Source organism: Triticum dicoccoides, chromosome 3A (assembly GCF_002162155.2).
Source record: "Triticum dicoccoides isolate Atlit2015 ecotype Zavitan chromosome 3A, WEW_v2.0, whole genome shotgun sequence".
Taxonomy (NCBI): Eukaryota; Viridiplantae; Streptophyta; class Magnoliopsida; order Poales; family Poaceae; genus Triticum; species Triticum dicoccoides.
In genome coordinates, this window is record NC_041384.1 from 511,324,133 (window position 1) to 511,344,429 (window position 20,297).

At 45.1% G+C, this 20,297-nt stretch overlaps 3 protein-coding genes across 3 annotated transcripts; 2 read left to right on the plus strand and 1 right to left on the minus strand.

Moving 5' to 3' along the window:
• The first annotated feature begins 10,217 nt into the window (after nt 1-10,217).
• LOC119268843 lies at nt 10,218-14,696 on the plus strand. Its single transcript, XM_037550553.1, has 9 exons — nt 10,218-10,394; nt 10,723-11,346; nt 11,615-11,698; nt 12,265-12,420; nt 12,492-12,551; nt 13,316-13,389; nt 13,854-13,950; nt 14,042-14,143; nt 14,232-14,696. Exons 2-9 carry the CDS (start codon nt 10,726-10,728, stop codon nt 14,292-14,294), a joined length of 1,257 nt encoding a protein of 418 aa, XP_037406450.1. The 5' UTR covers nt 10,218-10,394; nt 10,723-10,725; the 3' UTR covers nt 14,295-14,696.
• Nucleotides 14,697-15,178: 482 nt separating this feature from the next.
• LOC119268845 (protein CONSERVED ONLY IN THE GREEN LINEAGE 160, chloroplastic-like) lies at nt 15,179-18,695 on the plus strand. The gene is made up of 10 exons (XM_037550555.1): nt 15,179-15,637; nt 15,754-15,806; nt 15,903-16,002; nt 16,097-16,195; nt 16,371-16,460; nt 16,645-16,736; nt 16,962-17,054; nt 17,716-17,784; nt 17,951-18,120; nt 18,327-18,695. Exons 1-9 carry the CDS (start codon nt 15,281-15,283, stop codon nt 18,084-18,086), a joined length of 1,089 nt encoding a protein of 362 aa, XP_037406452.1. The 5' UTR covers nt 15,179-15,280; the 3' UTR covers nt 18,087-18,120; nt 18,327-18,695.
• Nucleotides 18,696-19,261: 566 nt separating this feature from the next.
• On the minus strand, nt 19,262-20,172 carry LOC119268846 (dof zinc finger protein MNB1A-like). The gene has a single exon (XM_037550556.1). The coding sequence runs from the start codon at nt 20,074-20,076 to the stop codon at nt 19,609-19,611; it is 468 nt and encodes a 155-aa protein (XP_037406453.1). The 5' UTR covers nt 20,077-20,172; the 3' UTR covers nt 19,262-19,608.
• Nucleotides 20,173-20,297: the final 125 nt, after the last annotated feature.

Here is a 20,297-nt window from a genome sequence, read left to right on the forward strand (position 1 = left end):
TGGTGAGCCAAACAAATCTATCATTGCATTATAAGAATCAAAAGTATGGCTACCCAAGAAGTTCCCTCCGGTAATGGTATCAAGGATATATCTGTGCCAAGGAGTAGCGCCTACAAAAAAATTGCGAAGAAGAATGGAAGTAGATTGCTTCCTGGTAGATCTATTTTGAGCATTGCAAATTCTATACCAAGCATCTTTTAGATTTTCTCCATCCCTTTGCTTAAAATTTAGAATTTCATTCTCGGGAGACAACAGAGAAGATAGAGGACTCGCCATAATGACAAGCAAACGGAAAAGAGGCGAACAGAAAAGAGAGGGAGGATAGAGAGAGAGAGGGCGAATAAAACGGCAAGGGTGAAGTGAGGGAGAGGAAAAGGAGAGGCAAATGACAAATAATGTAATGCGGGAGATAAAGGTTTGTGGTGGGTACTTGGTATGTTGACTTTTGCGTAGACCTCCCCGGCAACGGCGCCAGAAATCCTTCTTGCTACCTCTTGAGCACTTGCGTTGGTTTTCCCTTGAAGAGGAAAGGGTGGTGCAGCAAAGTAGCGTAAGTATTTCCCTCAGTTTTTGAGAACCAAGGTATCAATCCAGTAGGAGGCTACGCGCGAGTCCCTACACAAAACAATTAAATCCTCGCAACCAATGCGATAAGGGGTTGTCAATCCCTACACGGTCACTTACCAGAGTGAGATCTGATAGATATGATAAGATAATATTTTTGGTATTTTTATGATAAAGATGCAAAGTAAAATAAAAGGCAATCAAAATAACTAAGTATTGGAAGATTAATATGATGAAGATAGACCCGGGGGCCATATGTTTCACTAGTGGCTTCTCTCAAGAGCATAGGTATTCTACGGTGAGTGAACAAATTACTGTTTAGCAATTGACATAATTGAGCATAGTTATGAGAATATCTAGGTATGATCATGTGTATAGGCATCACGTCCGAGACAAGTAGACCGACTCCTGCCTGCATCTACTACTATTACTCCACACATCGACCGCTATCCAGCATGCATCTAGAGTATTAAGTTCAAGAGAACAGAGTAACGCTTTAAGCAAGATGACATGATGTAGAGGGATAAACTCATGCAATATGATGAAAACCCCATCTTGTTATCCTCGATGGCAACAATACAATACGTGCCTTGCTGCACCTACTATCACTGGGAAAGGACACCGCAAGATTGAACCCAAAGCTAAGCACTTCTCCCATTGCAAGAAAGATCAATCTAGTAGGCCAAACCAAACTGATAATTCGAAGAGACTTGCAAAGATAACCAATCATACATAAAAGAATTCAGAGAAGATTCAAATATTGTTCATAGATAAACTTGATCATAAACCCACAATTCATCGGTCTCAACAAACACACCGCAAAAGAAGATTACATCGAATAGATCTCCACAAGAGAGGGGGGAACTTTGTCTTGAGATCCAAAAAGAGAGAAGAAGCCATCTAGCTAATAACTATGGACCCGAAGGTCTGAGGTAAACTACTCACACTTCATCGAAGAGGCTATGGTGTTGATGTAGAAGTCCTCCGTGATCGATGCCCCCTCCGGCGAAGCTCCGGAACAGGCCCCAAGATGGGATCTCGTGGATACAGAAAGTTACGGCGGTGGAATTAGGGTTTTGGCTCCGTATCTGATCGTTTGGGGGTACGTAGGTATATATAGGAGGAAGAAGTACATCGGTGGAGCAACAGGGGGCCCACGAGGGTGGAGGGCGCGCCTGGGGGGGGTAGGCGCGCCCCCCTACCTCGTGGCCTCCCTGTTGGTTGCTTGACGTAGGGTCCAAGTATCCTGGAACTTGTTCGTTCCAAAAATCACGTTCCCGAAGGTTTCATTCCGTTTGGACTCCATTTGATATTCCTTTTCTTCGAAACCCTAAAATAGGCAAAAAAATTGCAATTCTGGGCTGGGCCTCCGGTTAATAGGTTAGTCCCAAAAATAATATAAAAATGGATAATAAAGCCCAATAATGTCCAAAACAGAAGATAATATAGCATGGAGCAATCAAAAATTATAAATACGTTGGAGACGTATCAGGTGCCCTAGGGTTTCCCCTAGGGGCCAGCGGCTAGGGCAGATTGGATCTCCCTAGGGAAACCCTAGGGAGACTTGCCCCCCAGCCAAGCAGGTGGAGGCTTGCCTCCCAAGCCAGGTGGAGGCGCCCCACCTCCCCAAGTAACGTGTGAAAAGGGTGTGGGGTGCACAACCCCTTAGTGGGCTGGTTTGCCCCCTCCCCTTGGCCCATGAGGCCCTACAACACTTGTCGGGGCTCCCGAAACACCTTTCGGTCATGCTGGCCATAACCTGGTACCCCCGAAACACTTCCGGACTCCAATACCCTTCGTCCAATATATCGATCTTCACCTCCGGACCATTCCGGAACTCCTCGTGATGTCCGGGATCTCATCTGGGACTCCAAACTACCTTTGGTAACCACATACTATTCCCGTTACAACTCTAGTGTCACTGAACCTTAAGTGTGTAGACCCTACGGGTTCGAGAACCATGCAGACATGACCGAGACACCTCTCCGGACAATAACCAATAGCGGGATCTGGATACCCATATTGGCTCCCACATGTTCCATGATGATCCCATCGGATGAACCACGATGTCGGGGATTCAATCAATCCCGTGTACAATTCCCTTTGTCCATCGGTATGTTTCTTGCCTGATATTCGATCGTTGGTATCCCCATACCTTGTTCAATCTCGTTACCGGGAAGTCTCTTTACTTGTTCCGCAATGCATGATCCCGTGACTAACTCTTTAGTCAAAATGAGCTCATTATGATGATGCATTACCAAGTGGGCCCAGAGATACCTCTCCGTCATACGGAGTGACAAATCCCAGTCTCGATTCGTTCCAACCCAACAGACACTTTCGGAGATACCTGTAGTGCACCTTTATAGTCACCCAGTTACGTTGTGACTTTTGATACACCCAAAGCATTCCTACGGTATCCGGGAGTTGCACAATCTCATGGTCTAAGGAAACGATACTTGACATTAGAAAAGCTCTAGCGAATGAACTACACGATCTTGTGCTATGCTTAGGATTGGGTCTTGTCCATCACATCATTCCCCTAATGATGTGATCCCGTTATCAACAACATCCAATGTCCATGGTCAGGAAACCATAACCATCTATTGATCAACGAGCTAGTCAACTAGAGGCTCACTATGGACATGTTGTCATCTATGTATTCACACATGTATTACGGTTTCCGGTTAATATAATTAAAGCATGAACAACAGACAATTATCATGAACAAGGAAATATAATAATAACCATTTTATTATTGCCTCTAGGGCATATTTCCAACAGGTATTGCCTCTGTTTTCCTCTCCTATGGTTCTAGTTTTTGAATCTAGGTTCTAGGGCAATATTTGTTGCACTCTTCGATTTTGGTCAAATTGAGGCTTAAGTAGGACGTAGAAGGCAGATAGACTAGGTGAATTGAAGTTTGGTTTGAGGGAATTCGAATTTGGCACCCCTGGTAGTACCGAATCTCGCCGTAGTTGTAGTCAGCCCGTTGACCTCTGCCCTAGGCGGTAGTACCGCAGCGGTACTACCACTGTGGCTGCGCGGTACTACCGCTCGGGGCCGTCAACTTCCACTTCCCTTTTACCAAACTTCAACTCATTTTGATCATGCTTTTGGCTTATGCAATTATTTACACCTGCTTTTCCCTCGTTCCTTGTTGTGGCTTCTAGGTGGTAGCAGTGCAGGGCATCCGACCCATCGCAAGAATCCAGAACGTCCAGGTGTTCAAAGTGCTACCGCGCTTCTGAGGATGCCAGTGCACTTCAAGTGCTCAGCCAATGCAGAGATCCAAGTAGGTTGCAGGCAAGCCAACGGAGATGGCCAAGTCCGTGAGAGATGTCTGCCAATGAGTTTTGTGTGTTTCGCCACCGCAACCCATATCGGAATGAGCAAGATCTATCTCTTGTCAGCCGTCCCTTCTGGACCAAGCAGCAAAGGTCTATATATTTTGATCTCCTTAAGGCAAATAAGAATTTGTTTGTGAGTGTGAGGTCCATTGATATGGATCATTTGCAGAAGGATCCAAACTACTTTGGTGAAGCTATTGAGCTATGTAGTCAGCTGAATATTCTCAGGCTCATGATATTCAACAAGGACTTTGATGCTGACATTATGGCTCAGTTATATGCCATGATTCATCTTGAAACTGATGTGGAGAGGACATTGACGTGGATGACTATGGAAGGTTGTTGATTGCCAAGTGGGAGGATTTCATGGATCTCTTAGGTTACGAGGATAAGGGGCTTGAGAACCCTGTTGGTTTTCGTGCTCACAAGGAAACGACCACCACACACAAGTCTGCTCTCTAGCCCTATAGCACTTTGAAGATCTCTCCCACCACCAAGAAGGAAATTTATGAGTTGTGCCCCTTTCTGGACATCATGCATCTCATCTTCAGGCACACGCTCTTCCCTCGTGTTGGGAACTTGGACCAGGTTCACTCTTATCTTGTGGATATGTTGCTTTACTATCAGAAGGGGAAGGGAAAGGCACGAGTTATGGATGTGTCTCATGTCATGTGGTCAGAGCTTCACTCGGCCATCATGGAGGGCAAGTGTCCTATCTATGGTCCCTACCTTATGCTGCTCATTAAGAAGACTTGGGCATCCACCTTTCCCGGCGAGATGTTTGTGACTGGTGATCTGACTACTCATGATGTGGTCAAACCGAGGCAGAAGGAGAACTGGGGTGCTCCAACTCCTGAGGCGGAGGCCCCTATGGTTTTGGATGAGGATAAGGCTTAGTAAGTGATTATTTGATATGTGTTATCTAATTATGTGTGTTGCCTTCTGTTGCTTATTTACCTCAGGTAATTTGGTGATGGGAGATGTCCTATTCATTCGCGTAGTTGGAGAGATCCAACTCCTTAGGCCACACATGAAGTGTATAGATGGTTGTGCAAACCGATTGACCTGTGACGTGACAGGTGCAAATATCTTGAGGGGAACACGATTATTCTAGGAGCCGGTTGTCCATAGAACTTAATGCCTTCGTCCGATCCACAAACCGCGAGGACCTTAATAACTTTGCATTAGCCGCCTCAGGTATGGGACAAGAGTAGGATGAATGAGTTATCAATATAGCGCATCTTGAGAGATAATGTTATGTGAGGGACCGCCCACCAAAAGTAGACCGTCGTATCCTACAATGCAGGTACTCACTTAGTCACAAAGTGGCATAGTCGTAAAACCCAAACTCCATTCCACGCCCATACCGAATGAGGCCGTACCTAGATGCCGACAATCTCATCTAAAACATCACATACTTCTCTTAGTTTATTTCCTTTCTTTAGTTTAGTATTAATTTTTTGTTCTCTCTAGTTTAGTTTAATTCCTTGTTTTTACCTTTCCTTTGCAACTTACTTAAGTGACCTATTTCCAAACTCTGCTTTGGGTGTGAGCGTGGTTGTGTTAGACTGTCAGGATTGTGGTGCCATCATATTTTGCTCCCTATGGGATCGGCAAACTTTACTTATCATGAAATTGCAACATAGCCATGTGCACTTGCAGGACATCAACTGCCCGGATAGATTGAACAACGCGGAGAGTCCCGGAGAGGCCCCCGCGGCAAGCCACCACGAAATGGACGTCGCAGAGGGCACTCTCACCCTCTAAGGCCCCCAGGAGGCGGGTACTTTAGCATCCTTTATAGGAGTAGCTAGGGCCCTTCTAGTTGTGAGTCTATGCTTCATCAACTAGTGCCATTTTATAGTAATCACATGTTTGCAACATCTGTGCAAACATAGATGCTCGATTTTAGTGGAACTGCAAAAAAATGGATGGTTCATCATTCTAAGTATCTTTTTATGCAAATAGAGATATCTAATTCTCCGCAATTTGATTTGTTCATGACCAAGGTACGTGGTTTGCTACTATTTTTCTAGTGTTTTTATACATTCATTAGATAGTAATATTTGTGATTTGCATGTCAATTTATTACGAGGGTGGACCTCCAATGGTGCAGGAAAGATTCAAAGATGGGATGCTCACTTTCGATTGTATCGATTTCTCCTCTTGCAATTTGTGCAAACATGTACATCCATTTCAATGAAACTGCATAAAAATGTTAGCTGCTTTTTAGGATTCTAGTAGTTGGGTCTATGCACGAAGTGCTTGGAACATAATAAACTGGGGATTTCAACCCTATGAGATATTGTAACAGCACCACCCAAAAACCCAGCCTCTATGGACCTATTTGTAACAGTAATTTAAGTTATTGGATGAAATGTATGGATTTGGTCTTGAGTTATTTTCATCTTGCATTTATTTGTTTCCAAACAATTTGAAAACTTGGTTTGAATTCAGAAAGTAACTTGTAAGCTTTCAACTTTACAGATTGGAGCCTTTTCTTTTAAAGCCTTTAAAAAAACTATGATTGCTTGTATCTACGTTGTTATTTCTCCGAAGAGGAGAGGATGATGCATCACAATAAAGGAAAGTATTTCCCTCAGTTATGAAACCAAGGTTATCAATCCAGTAGGAGAACCAAGCAACACTATGTAAACAACACCTGCACACAAACAACAAATACTTGCAACCCAAGGCGTGAAGGGGTTGTTAATCCCTCAACGGTATTGAGATGGATTAAATTGTATAGGTTTTGGTAAATATATCTAACAAAAATACAAAATAAAATAAATAATAGAAAATTCCAGCAATGTATTTTTGGTTTTAACATGATAGGAAATAGACCCGGGGGCCATAGTTTTCACTAGAGGCTTCTCTCAAGAAAATAGCATACGATGGGTAAACAAATTACTATCGAGCAACTGATAGAAAAGCGAATAATCATGACGATATCCAAGGAAATTACCATGTATATAGGCATCGTGTCCAAGATTAGTAAACCGACTCCTGCCTGCATCTACTACTATTACTCCACACATCGACCACTATCCAGCATGCATCTCGTGTATTAAGTTCATGGAAAACGGAGTCATGCAATAAGAATGATGATATGATGTAGACAAGATAAACCCATGTATGAATAAATCCCATCTTGTTACCCTTAATAGCAACGATAGATGTGTGCCATGTCTCTTTCTATAACTGAGATTGAGCACCGCAAGATCGAACCCATCACAAAGCACCTCTTCCCATGGCAAGATAAATCAATCTAGTTGGCCAAACCAAACCAATAAATCGGAGAAGAAATACGAGGCTATAAAAATCATTCATAAAAGATTTCAGCAAAGACTCAAATAATATTCATGGATGGAACTGATCATAAACCCACAATTCATCAGATCCCAACAAATACACTGCAAAAGAGTTACATCAAATAGATCTCCAAGAACATCGAGGAGAACATTGTATTGATGATCAAAAAGAAAGAAGAAGCCATCTAGATACTAACTACGGGCCCGTAGGTCTGTGGTAAACTACTCACGCATCATCGGAGGGGCAACAAGGATGATGAAGAACCCCTCCGTGATCGTTGCCTCCTCCGGCGGAGTGCCGGAAAAGGCCTCTAGATTGGATCTCGTGGTTCTGGAATTTGCGGCGGCAAAAACTGTATTTTGTTAACTCCCCTAGGGTTTTGGGGATTTTAGAGTATTTATAGAGGCGGGGGTAGGTCAAGGGGGGTGCCCGTGGGCCCCACTACCCACAAGGGCATGCTGGAGGCCCCTGGCGTGCCCTGGTTTCTAGTGGGCCCCATGAGCGTCCCATCGTGTGCTCCAGAAGCTTCCAGGGTCCTTCATCGCCAGAAAAAAATCTTCAAAAAGTTTCGTGGCAATTGGACTTCATTTGATATTGATTTTCTGCGAAGTAAAAAACAAGCAAAAAACAACAACTGGAACTGGGCACTATGTCAATAGGTTAGTCCCAAAATTTGATATAAAGTTGCTAGTAAATGTATATAAAACAACCAAGATTGATAATATAACAATATGGAACAATAAACAATTATAGATACGTTGGAGACGTATCAAACTGCATTGCAAAATTTACTTTTAAATTAAATATTCAAACTTCACCCATAAATCACATTTAATGTGTAGGGTCACCTCCTCAAATTTGAGCCATTTTGGAGTTCATTTAATTTGGGTTATAAATTCAAACAGTTTGAAATTAACCCAAACTTGTTTAAATTTAAACCTTCCCGATTTTCCCAAACCACTTTCTAAATTAAGAATTTAAATAATCTTCCAACAATATGTTTTCCTTTTATTTTTGCATCTTCACAAAATGCCCTTGCATTTTATTTTCTTCCCTTGTTTTTTGTTGAAAAGGCAAAGGGCATTTTGGCCTTTTCAGAAAGCCAGCCTAGTGCCACCAGCCCACCTAACCCTCTTCTATCCTTTTCTCGCCACAAGCCCGCATATCCTCTCAGTCACTCATGCCATGTGTCTCGCCTGGCTCCACTCGTTTGTGAGTATGGGTGCCGCTCGCACCCACTTTCTTCTTCCTCCCATCGTAAAGCCCATTCTTATCTCGAGCTAGCCCTTGTGTCGTGTTCGCCCATGCTACCTCCCACACATTCTTATCTCGAGCTAGCCCTTGTTAGCAACTCATTCCCTATTCCCATCTTTCCCCTTTGCCAAGAAAGAACACCTAGAAGCCCCAGATCCACCTACCCCAACGGAGCCCGAGAGCGCGTCCATGGAGACGTCGTGAAAAACATCGTCACCGACCTCCACAAAGTGTCCAGAAGCGCTCTCGTGTCCGACTACGTCCAAGGCGTGCACTACATCGAGCCGAGACGCCAAGACAATGCCGCCTTCCTCCTCTTCTTCCTCTCTGACCCCCTGATGTTTCCTTTGATCTCGTCTGACTCCGTCCACGTATCGGCAAGCAGAGCACACCGTTGTGCTCCCCATCGACCAAAATGGAAAGAGTTTTGATAGAGTCATTTTGTGCTAACTTCCCAAAAGAGTTAAAATATGTCATTTTGGCCTTAATAATGTGCTGATTATATGATGATTGTTTGGCCATATATGTGCTTATCATTTCTGTACATTTTCCATTTCTATTGTTCATGGCTATCTAGTGTCAAAAATCTATACTGCTAAAGGGGGAGTTGGTAATTTCTCCTCACCGGTTTATTTTCGTCTATTTTTTCGTCTCAACTCCCATCACCATCTCCCACTGGCTTATTTTCTCCCTCTCATAAAAAACAAATCCCATCAAATCGGGAGATCTTGTTTTGTGCTTGTTTTGGCAGGTATTGATTCAATTCAATCACGTAAATAATAGGTAATCAAGAATTTAAAAATCGCACCACATATGTGAGATCACCTTCCTAAAATGAAAACATAAGATTTTTCTCGATAACCTCCAAAACAAAATAACATATTCCTTGGTGTGCTCCCATTTATTGTTCTCATTATATCTACTATTAAATGACAATCACAACTTTTCTAATACAAAACTAACATATCTTTTTTCTTATCTTACCAAATTGCACATGGGAGAAAAATATTGGTTTGTGATAATAGATGTGATATATGATAAATGGGAGAAAAATATTGGCACATGTTGCAACATAACAAGAAAACCTAGAAAAGATGATACTTTACTGCGTGCATTTGCAAAGTTGAATGGACCATTGAGAATGATCTCTATAGTTATTTTTTGTTTTGTGATAATAGTATGTGTTAGTTTAATCCACTCTATTATATTGTAAATATGAAAAAGAAAATGTCCATGTGAGGTACGCGCCATCCAATTTTAAAGAAGAGGGCTCCAGCGAGAAATGTCCCGTTATGGCGGGAAACCGAGCAGGGAGGGGGGTCCGATAGGAAAAAAGAAGGATACGTCATAGGGTGGGTTTTATGTCGGGCCTGCGTTTTAAAGATAACATGGTAGATGGTCCGAACAATGACATTTCTCCTCCACATATGGTCCGGATTTTGGGATGACCGGGCTGCCGAGACAATTGAATTTTGAGGAGGCTACTGGGCACCCAATTAATGTATGAACGTATGAGGGAGAAATAAACTTTGACCTTAAAAATAAACTTAATCATTTGTTTGATTCATATTTTTATATGGTCATATAGGCCATAGAAACGCAGCGTTCTACTAGTAATCTTGGATGGAGGAGGTAGATCGGTCAAAAGTGAACGCACGCAGTATTTCCATGTGACAGGTCACAAGCAGGGGGCAAAGTGCAAAAGCTTTCTATTTCCGGGCAGACACCCCTTCTTCATCGCCCACCGAGCAACGCACCCGCCTCGTCTCCTGAGAACCAAAATCAAGAAGAGGAAGCGAGGAGCCAAGAACCACACACCCTCCTACACGCCTCCGCCTCCTCCCCACGGGCGCACCCGAGCTCCACCAGCCCTAGCATTTCCGCTCCCCCCTCTCTCCCTTGTTTCTCCTTCTGCAGGTATGTAGTATGCCCTGCCCCAACCTGAAATTCTTCCTCCCTTCCCCTTTTCCTTCTATTTTTCTTTCCAGATTGTTCGTGCGTCTGTGCGCGGCTTCTTGGCCCGGTCAATCTTTCCTCCCGGCCATTCAACGACGATTTAGTGAGAACCACGAATCAACAACTTTTTGTTGAGTGCCGAGACCACTTGAATCGGGGATTTCTGTCCCACGCCACCAGTTTTCTTGAGCTTCTTCGTGTCAATCGCACAAAGGGGGCGAAAGCTTATCCTTTTCTTTTCTTTGTAAAAGAGAAGTTGCAAGATGCTATATTGACCCCATTTTTGCAGGAAATGGAGGTGGTGGATTTGGTGTCATCCGACTCCGAGGACGAGGCGTGCGCGCACTCGCCTGATCGGAAGCGTCCTGCCTGGGAGCCCGCGGATCCATCCCGCCGCCCCGGGAGTCTTCCCGAGCAGACAAGCAGAATGGCCTGGCCGCCGCAGCAGCCAAGTCAGGCGGTGAAGAAGGATAAGGAGAAGGCAGGCGAGGGGGGGAGCGCGTGGGCAGCAGGACCCCCTTCGCTCAGGGGAGGATCGCATGGTTCCAGTGCTGGTATCTTGGGAGCTAGGCCTGCGGGGTGGGATTCATGGAGTGCAGCGGCACACAAATCTAGAGATGAAAGAAGTGAAACGGCCGAGTGTTGTTGGGGAACTTGGGGTAATGAGATTTGCAGATCAGTCTCTGTGCCCAACGAAGATGGTGCTGCGATGCCTGGACAGAGCTCTATGGCCATTCCTGAGCTACTCATGGAAGACAGTAGCGCATGGCTGTCGAGGATCAAGGGGCTCCATTTCCCACTCCCTGACGAGAGCCAGTTGAAAGCCAGGCAAATTCAGTCAGATGAGATGCTTGCTCTTAAGCTTCAAGAGCAGTTCAACCAGGAACAGCCTGGCTCGCAATCTTCCCAGCAGGTTGTTTCTGTTGCTTACTTCTCAATCTTGCTGTCCCTTTCTCAGTCAAGGTTCCGTTTCTTAGTTGTTGTTTTCTTCTACTCCCTCTGTTCACTTTTGTAAGACCTTGAAGACATTTCAGACAATGTGCAAAACAGCCTATTTTGAGTTGTCTGAAACGACTTACAAAAGTGAACGGAGGGAGTAGCAGTCTTTTCTTGGCTTCTTCTGATGATTCACTACTGATGCAAGTTTACTAAACGGCCAACCAATTGCTGACATCTTGCAGGTTGATACGACTCTAGCTTGGACACTGCAAGAGCAAGATGCTGCGCGTGCCAGAATTGCTGCGAGAGAGGGCCAATCTAGTTCTGTAAGTTGCCGCTCTGTCTTGATGCGTATGTTGTGGGGGCTCGCTCACTGAAAAATCTTGCAAGAATCATGTGATCATCTTCTTATGAAAAGTGGCATGGTTTCAGTTAGTTATGAGTTATGGCTGAACTGATATGTTGATGCCCATAACTCTCAGTTAAGTTTGCCGGAAGCCATAGCTACCCTCTCTGTTTTATTGATGAAACCTTTGCACTTTGCAAATCAGGTAGCTGAAAGGCGAATTGCATTGCACCAACTAATATTTGAGGCAAAGTTAGCATGGCATCATATATGCCTGCAATCACTTAATACCTGTTGTTGGGTTACTTAACTTGGGAGAATACTCAGTACCAAAAAAGAACTGCATATTAGCAAAACGCTTAAAACTTGATTATTTCATACTGCTCTTACTCTTGAGTTTTGTGTTCTTGACTTGTATTTCAAGTTCCAACTTCATAACTGCATTTCCCTGCTTTCACCTATTGGCTATGGCATTCTGTTGATTCTTTTCCTCATTTATCTGCATCCCATCCTTCATTTAGTTTCGTAACTGTACTTTCTGCTCAGAGCCAGAGGGACCGCTCAATGGCACACTTGTATTCATACGGCTGGCGCTCGCAAGTTCAAGGTTCTACTTCATGGCCACCTACTCACACATCAGCTCCAATAACAAGCAGACGGTGGTTGCCAAGAAACAGCGGCCCGGGATCAGAGCAACAAAATGTAGGACTCCTTAATAAGCTTATTTTTTCGACCTTCACTTGACTGAGGACTGACATTTGCTCATTTCTCAGATGATTATCTCGCAATTGACCAAAGGGTGTTTTGGACAAGAAAACATGGATTTAGAAATGGTTAGTCTTTACCCTGTATTGCAAAAGAACATCTCTACTTTGGAATATTGAGAGGCCTTTGTATGGTTGACTACGTGTCCCTCTCGTTTACTTATCATGTATGAGCAGCTGGTGAAAACCTAAATATTCATACTGCATTTTATTGGTAGTAATAACAGAAGTATACATGTTTCCATTCCTTTTATCCCAACAATACATTTGATTAATCAATGTCTCCCCCTAAATAATAATAGACAACATACTTTAAAATTCATAAATTTTCCTTGGGGTGGCGTACTAAAGCAAAACCCTTCTTTCCACCCCTTACCTGATCAGGCCACATCAGCATAAGAGGATACTTTTTTTTTCTCTAGTCCATGTAATAATATACTAAAGTGTGATGGGATTTCAGTGGTAGGAAAAAGGGGATTGAAGGAGCGAATGCGTCTCAGGATATTGGAAGTTTATTCTTTGGTTGGTTTGCAGATTACATGCAGATATTCTTTTAAAGAATGGACTAATCAGCTAACTATTCTTATCGAGGACTCAACTACTAGTTGCCAACTAAACAATTAGCCAATTGTATCTGGAAAGCATAAAGTAATTGCCAGCTAGGCCATTGCAACTACCAACGCTTGTATCCTCAAGGGGTGATACCTTGTAACATATTGAACATGAATACCTAAACTAGTCAACTGTTGTGCCTCTATTACTGTCTGTAACACCATCTTTGCTGGCATGGCATGCCCAAAACTTCTACTCATGTTTTTGTGTTTCTAATGTAGAGAATGGCTGTGCTGGACTCGCTCCAAGAAGCACTTGAAAGCTGTGCCGACACCTATCCTACAGATTCAGATGAGTAAGTGCTTACTGTTTTAAAGCAAAAAGAATTCATCGGTGCAATGTTGTTTTGATGGAAATGTCTGCAGCCAGGCTATATAATTATTGTCATAGTTGCATACTTGTCCTGATTTTGCTATACTTATTTGCATGTGTTGTTTGTTTCTGCTTATGTTCTGGATTGTTTCATATTGCTGAAGTGCTAATTCCTAAAACAGCTTTATCGGTGTTTGCATTTTTAGACAGCGAAAGGATCACCCTTCCAGCCTCTACTTCTATGTGTGCAATAGTACCCAATAGGTTAACTTAGATGGCTATCCTTATACTCCCAATAGGTTAACTTAGATGGCTATCCTCATACTCCCACAGATTCATACTACTTGTTGGTTCATGCATGATATTGATTCATACTACTTGTTGGTTCATGCATATTCGATTTATTATGAGTTTCTGACTAATAGTTTCTCGTTGCTCACATATTAGTGATGACTATGAGAACCTGATAGCGCTTGATGACAACAACCATCGCAGAGGAGCTTCTGACAGTGAAATTGACAGCTTGCCACTATCTGTTGCTGAGGTTCTCAATTAAGTTTCTTACAAAATACCAGATGGATGTGCATTTTCTGTGGGGTTTGACTTACTTGCCTCTCCCCTCTTTACATTGTCAGGGAGAAAGCCGCCGAGACGAGCCCTGCCCTATATGCCTGGACTGCCCTGCTGATGGTGCTCCCCTCCGGCATCTGCCGTGCGCACACAAATTCCATAAAGAGGTACGCATGGAATTCGTACATTGGAGCTGCTCCGGGTTCTGAATTCCCATTCTAACATAATTTTTGTGGGTGCGATTTTCTTGTGCAGTGCATCGACAGGTGGCTTCGGATGAGGACCTCGTGCCCGGTGTGCAAATCTGCTGTGTTTTGACAGGGCGCCGCCGTACCAACTGCAGCACATGTTGGAATATATAGCATGAAAAATAGATTAGGCGCCATTTCAAACGCTCCTGGTGCCGCAGTGCGTAGACAACTTCGTAATGTTGCGTTACACAATGCTGGCCGGCTCTCTCTGAGCAGTGAGCAGAGGGTGTTTGAGTGATGCGGAGCCTCTATCTATCTCTTCTGTTGCCTGCGAGAAACAGGGCATCGCAAAATATTGTGTTCCTTTTTGCTGCAATTTTTGTGCAGGGGAGATGTGTGATATAACCAGATTTCCATGTCATGTGGGCCCTGTCCTGTAGTAGTGAAGGGGATGAAAGGTTTATTCTGCTTCAGACTTGTAGTTCATCGGTTCTGGGATCCTGAACTAGGAGTGCTATTATCGTTGTTATATCTGGTCCTCGAGCTGAAAGCATCCAACCTGGATCTTCAGTAATTTGTTCCATTCCATAGACTGTCATGCCTGGCAACCATAAGCTCGAAACAGTAAATTCTTCAGAATTTCGTGTTACTTTGCACCTGCCAAGAGTAAATTGCGAAAAACCATCACAATTGGGTCGAAGTTATCAATGCTTCAGAAAAAACCCACTAGAAAACATGCATTTTGATGGGTGTTTGATGACTTTTGCTCAATTGTGATGGCCTTTTGCAATTTACCCACCTGTGCCAAGCACATCCCCGTTCTTGACACCATCAGCTGTATATAATCATGGTGCGATAAGGCAATGGAGGTGAAAATTACTACTCCTATGCAACTCGGAAATGTATACATTTTCCCAAGCTGGCAAGTGGCTACTAGAGTAGATATTTTCCAGCAGTTTTGCAGGCTCGATACACTGATAACTCGCGGACGCGACTCGTCGCGCCACCACACGACGCCTCTCTCCCGTTCACCCGTCCCGATTCCGGATCACTCCCTCTCCTCTCCTCTCTTCTCCACTCCCCCGCCGAGATATTTCACGCGGCCCGCCCGCCATGTCGCTGCTCGCCGTCGTCACCAGCCGCGCCGCGGCCGTGCGCCCGCTCCGCGCCTCGGCGGCCTCGGGAGAGGCGGCGGCGGCCGCCGCGGACCAGCCGGGGGAGCGGAGGCCGGTCAAGATAATACTGCCCAAGAAGAAGCCGCAGAAGTGGTCCACGGGGATGGAGCCGGGGTCGTACGGCGGCGGCCCGACCACCATCAAGCCGCGCAAGTACTGGATGGGGAAGGAGGACCGCGACCCCATTGGCAACACCGACGACTTCATCTGGAACAAGAACTTCCTCCCCCACATGGAGCGCGTCATCGCCAACGGCGGTACGGACACGCCCGCCACCATCCCCCGCGTCACGCCGGTAAGCCCATTCCCGCCCCCGGCCGGGCAGCAAGCAAGCGCTCGTCTTAGTCCCGCTCTCTAGCATAAATGTTCTGCAGTGGGGTAAGCTCCTGACCAAGCAATTCGTTTGAGCAGGCGGACGAGGACTCAGGGTTTCTAAGCTTCAACCGCGCAATGGACCTTGACAGGTTACTCTAACCTCACCTCACCTCACCTCATCTGCTCCTCACTTGGTGTCCCGACATCGTTTCGCCAGGTTTTGTAACTTAGGGTGTGCATTGTAGTGTGGATGTTGATCTGAGCAAGGAGCTTATGGCACCGGCCAAGTCAATCTTGCAGACGCAGCTCAAGGCTGCCCGCCGTGGTCGATCCACTAGCGTTGAGGTTATTCGATCAAATTCCTTGCCCTCAGAATGTAGCCTTATTCTCTTGCCTCTTGGGGCTCTCAATGAGTTGGGTTCTTGGAATTCGAATGTAGGCTGTCAATAGACCCACCTACATTAGATGGAAGCTAGCTCCGACTCGACGGGAGCAGGAGCAATGGGACCGAGCGACCAGGGCAACCACCGGTGGCATTGTAAGCTGTTGCAATTCTATAACTGACTTGCTGTTAATAATCTCTAGATATCCGTTGATGTGTGCATGTGAGACACTTCTAACAAAAATTTCACCATGTTCACATTTATAACATACATATGATGGTGTAATACCCCTTCTCTAATTTTTTATTTTGGATTTTGGTCCTCTTTTAGGATGTCATACTAAGGGAGTCGCAGCAGAAAGTGCAGCTGAAAGGGGACCCTAAGGTGGTGGCAGCTGAGGCCAGAGAGCAATACCTGAAGGTAATATCTCTTTTAAGTCAATATCAGGATCGAGTACTGCTAGTTTCCTCCCTGTTCACCATCAACACGAACTATACCTTTTGGAGTTGTACTTTGCCAAGTGCTCAAGGTCCAAGTGTTCTTCAAGAATGAAATATGCACAAATTTGTGTTACTTTATTACTGATACTGAGGGTGTTTTGCAGTTGAAAGAAAGGTTGCAGCTGCTTACTTTAGGTATTGGTGGCGTCGGGGTGGTTTCTGCTTATGTTTCATACACTCCTGAAATTGCTGCGAGGTATGCTTTTTCTTGGACGAGTTAGATTGAATTCACTTTTGATTAGCGCTTCTCATATATGATGTTTGTTCATTTTGTATCTGAAACTAAGCTTGGCTATTTATTTCTAGACAAACTTGGGATGTGGCCTTCTTTGTTACCGATTGTCAGGATTAGTTTGCGTCTTGTTGATTCTATCTCCAAAGTGCTGCCTTGCATGCTACACTAATATCAGTTACTCTTCAGCTTTAGTGCAGGGCTGATTGGATCTCTGGTGTATCTCCGCATGCTTGGAACCAGTGTGGATTCTTTAGCGGGTGGAACTAAAGCAGCTGCCAAGTATATACTTCTAGCTGTTTCTCTTACAAATTGGATTTGGATTTACCTCGATAAGCTTTAATAATACTTATACTTAAAACAGTGCTCACACTTCGTTTAGTTTGGGAGAGCTACACTGCTAAATCTTAATTATGATCTCATTTATAACATTGCACTCTGTGGTCAAAATTGAAGGCTTTCATAGCCCATCTGTTAGATAGATAGACAAACCTGCAAGCAAAGATATCTTTCTTATTTGAAGATATTTCAGACAAACCATTCTAGTCTTGACTTGCACCAAAGTTTGCCTAGCCTGTCCAGACCTGGTTCTGTTTTCACCTATGTAACACTGGCAGCTCATGATTCACGAAGACAAATATGAGCAGTTCAGGTCCTTCCATTCAAGTTCTTTATATTGCTAATCTGCCTTCAGCCATAGGTTTAGTCAAAACAAAGATTAGAGAAAAACTAATGGTCATCATCTGAATCATGATCCCTAAGTATGAATTATTCAATGGACACTCCATTCATTATATGACGTATGTCGATCACCTTTGGTTATTTCTAAAAAAACATACTTACAGCATATTTTGACTGCGTTTAGAAAATGCTAGGTAACTGCTGGTACTTGTCTACTTGCTTGTAATACATGTAACATCTAAATTTTCTGGAATGCTTGCAGGGGCGCTGCGGCACAGCCAAGATTGCTTATTCCAATGGTTCTTGTGATGATGTACAATCGATGGAATGCGTAAGTAGATCAAGTCTTTTAAAATACTTCCTCTGCCTCTTGAACTGCAAAAACGTCTTATATTTAGAGGCAGAGGGAGTATTTTCTGCTGAAATATTTTCGTAATATGTCAAACAAACAAAAAAAAAACTTACATGCATGTTTGCCTTTGCTTTTTCTGATGCAGGATACTGGTTCCAGAGTACGGCTTCATGCACCTGGAGTTGATACCCATGCTCGTTGGGTTCTTTACCTACAAGATTGCTATGTTTACTCAAGCGATTCTGGAATCAGTACCTGATGTTGGAAACCGCGAAGTTTGAACACTGTTTTGGCTAATAGAAAAACAAAGAGAAGGTTGTTGTTGCCCTATCCTTTCTTCACCATGATTTCAAAGTTGCCATCAGTGCAACTCTTCTGACAAATTGAAGGATCTTAAAGATTTATTCATGCTCATCCTTCCCTTTAAGCAGCATAACTGTAGGCATGCATGAGTTTACACGTCTGAAATGAAGTAACTTGATTCTGTTTAATGCCGATCCCATTCATGTTATTTTTTACAGGTCTTATTAAAGGTTTTAGAAGAGTCTAATCTGGGGCCTGGAGATGCCGCCAGGTACGTAGATGAGATGCACGCTGAGGCTGAGGATACTGTCTGAACATATTACCAACATTCCGCGGAGAAAGTTTACTTTGTTGACTGTACAAAAGGGAGTTGGCCAACACAAATTCAAGTTCCGTGTAGTGTACACCTTTGAACTTTTGGTGCACTGACCCCGACTCCTATGGTTGAGCTGGCATCTAACATTATTTACGCAAGGAGGTCGGCAGGATTCGGATCAGTACAGAATGTAAATAGCGCGAGCTGTCAATATACTAGCTCGGGAAGCTCTATATTTTACAAAGTGCTAAAAAAATGATATATTTCCATTGACCCTGTTCAAATGCCGCACTGGAACGCGGTCTGCGTGTGTTGTGTGGTGAGTTTAATACACCACACCATGTGATGATAATGCACCGGTGGTGGGGGACTTTTGTTCAGCGATGACATGAATACGATGCCTATCGTTGACAACGAGAAGAAGAACAAGTAAAGAAACTGACACTATGCCATCACTAACGGGAATGGCTAAAAGTGGAAGTGATGGAGCTTGCCTGTTTGTTGGGATAATGCCAGCCTTCTCAGGTAGTAGATGCCTCCTTCCTTCCTGCTAGATGGTGTAGATTCCTCTGCCCCCCTGCGTTGATGCCATTGGCATTCTTCAAGTGGTACTTTATTTACAAGATCGCCCCACCAACCACGTATGCATTCCACTTAAGCTGCGCATCTACAGCAACTCAACTCAATAGCGAGTGTGTGTGTGTGTCACCGGTTCCACGTGATCCATTGAAATTGAATGGTCCCTCCCTGCGCTGCGCTGCACTGCATCTAATAACTGAATGCTGCAGAGGAGAAACGTGGGGCGGCAAAAGGGAGGAAGAGAGAAGATTATCATCATCATCATCATCATCATCATCATCATCATCATCATTGCCACGGCTCACAAGGAAGGAAGTACATTCATTTCAACTAAGTACGAGTATTTTTTGTTTCCTTTTCCTCTCTTCCATTCGTATTGCTGGCCGTGGCCGTATCCTTGCGGCCACCGAAAAGAATCCTAAAATGGTATCGAAATGGAACCTACATCGATCAATAATAATAGCAATAATAATAAATCCCCCAAAAAAACAAAAGAGCCAAAAGGTGGACGGGTGATGGTCGCGGTGCCTCCGACGCGTCGGCCCGGAAGCTGCGGAGGAGGGACGGAGCATTTGCTCTTGCTCCACCACGCCGCGGGCACGCGCCTACGACCGCGAGTCAACGCTCTCCGCTGCCGCCCCTTCCTCGGAGGCGGAGGCGGTGGCCGAGGCCGCGGCGGCGGCCGATCGGGCGCTGGGCCGGGGCCTGCGGCGGCCCGGGGACGCGGTGGCGACGCGGCGGAGCGCGCCGCCGGCCGTCCAGTAGCGGCGGCAGGCGCGGCAGAGGTGGCGCGGCTGCCGCACGTTGTAGTTGTTGAAGTAGCAGAACTTGGTCTCCCTGCTCCCGCACCTCGGGCATGGCAGCGGCTCGCCCCCGACCGCGGCCTGCTGCGTCGTCGACGGGGGAGGAGGAGGAGGAGGAGGCGGCGGCGGGGCCGCGGCGCTCTGTCCCGCGGAGATGGAGGTGGAGGCGGGGGCGGAGGCGGCGCGGTGGGCGTCGGGCTGGATGACCTGGCCGAAGAGCTTGAAGGCGGAGGCGTCGGCGTTGGTGGCGTGGGTGGGGAGGTTCGCCATGGAGGGAGGAGGCAGGGGAGATGGAGGTGGGTGGGAAAGTGCCCCCCTATATAGAGGAGGAGGCGGCGGTGGTCATCCCCCCATCCCATCCCCCTTGCTTTTACTCCTCCTTTGCTTAATAAACCTGACTTCTTTGTGTGACATGGGTGATGGCCGGCCCCATGCATGGCCCTCTCCCCCTCCCCCCCTCCCCCCCTCTCTCTCTCTGGATATTTTCTACC

Bases quoted from the DNA above. Each gene is read 5' to 3' on its own strand.
- LOC119268845 (XM_037550555.1), top strand. From the start codon at position 15,281: ATGTCGCTGCTCGCCGTCGTCACCAGCCGCGCCGCGGCCGTGCGCCCG. The intron at 15,638-15,753 runs GTAAGCCCATTC...TCGTTTGAGCAG, and splicing joins CCATCCCCCGCGTCACGCCG to GCGGACGAGGACTCAGGGTT. The intron at 16,461-16,644 runs GTAATATCTCTT...GGTGTTTTGCAG, and splicing joins CCAGAGAGCAATACCTGAAG to TTGAAAGAAAGGTTGCAGCT.
- LOC119268846 (XM_037550556.1), bottom strand. From the start codon at position 20,076: ATGGCGAACCTCCCCACCCACGCCACCAACGCCGACGCCTCCGCCTTC.
- LOC119268843 (XM_037550553.1), top strand. From the start codon at position 10,726: ATGGAGGTGGTGGATTTGGTGTCATCCGACTCCGAGGACGAGGCGTGC. The intron at 11,347-11,614 runs GTTGTTTCTGTT...GACATCTTGCAG, and splicing joins GCTCGCAATCTTCCCAGCAG to GTTGATACGACTCTAGCTTG. The intron at 14,144-14,231 runs GTACGCATGGAA...TTTCTTGTGCAG, and splicing joins CACACAAATTCCATAAAGAG to TGCATCGACAGGTGGCTTCG.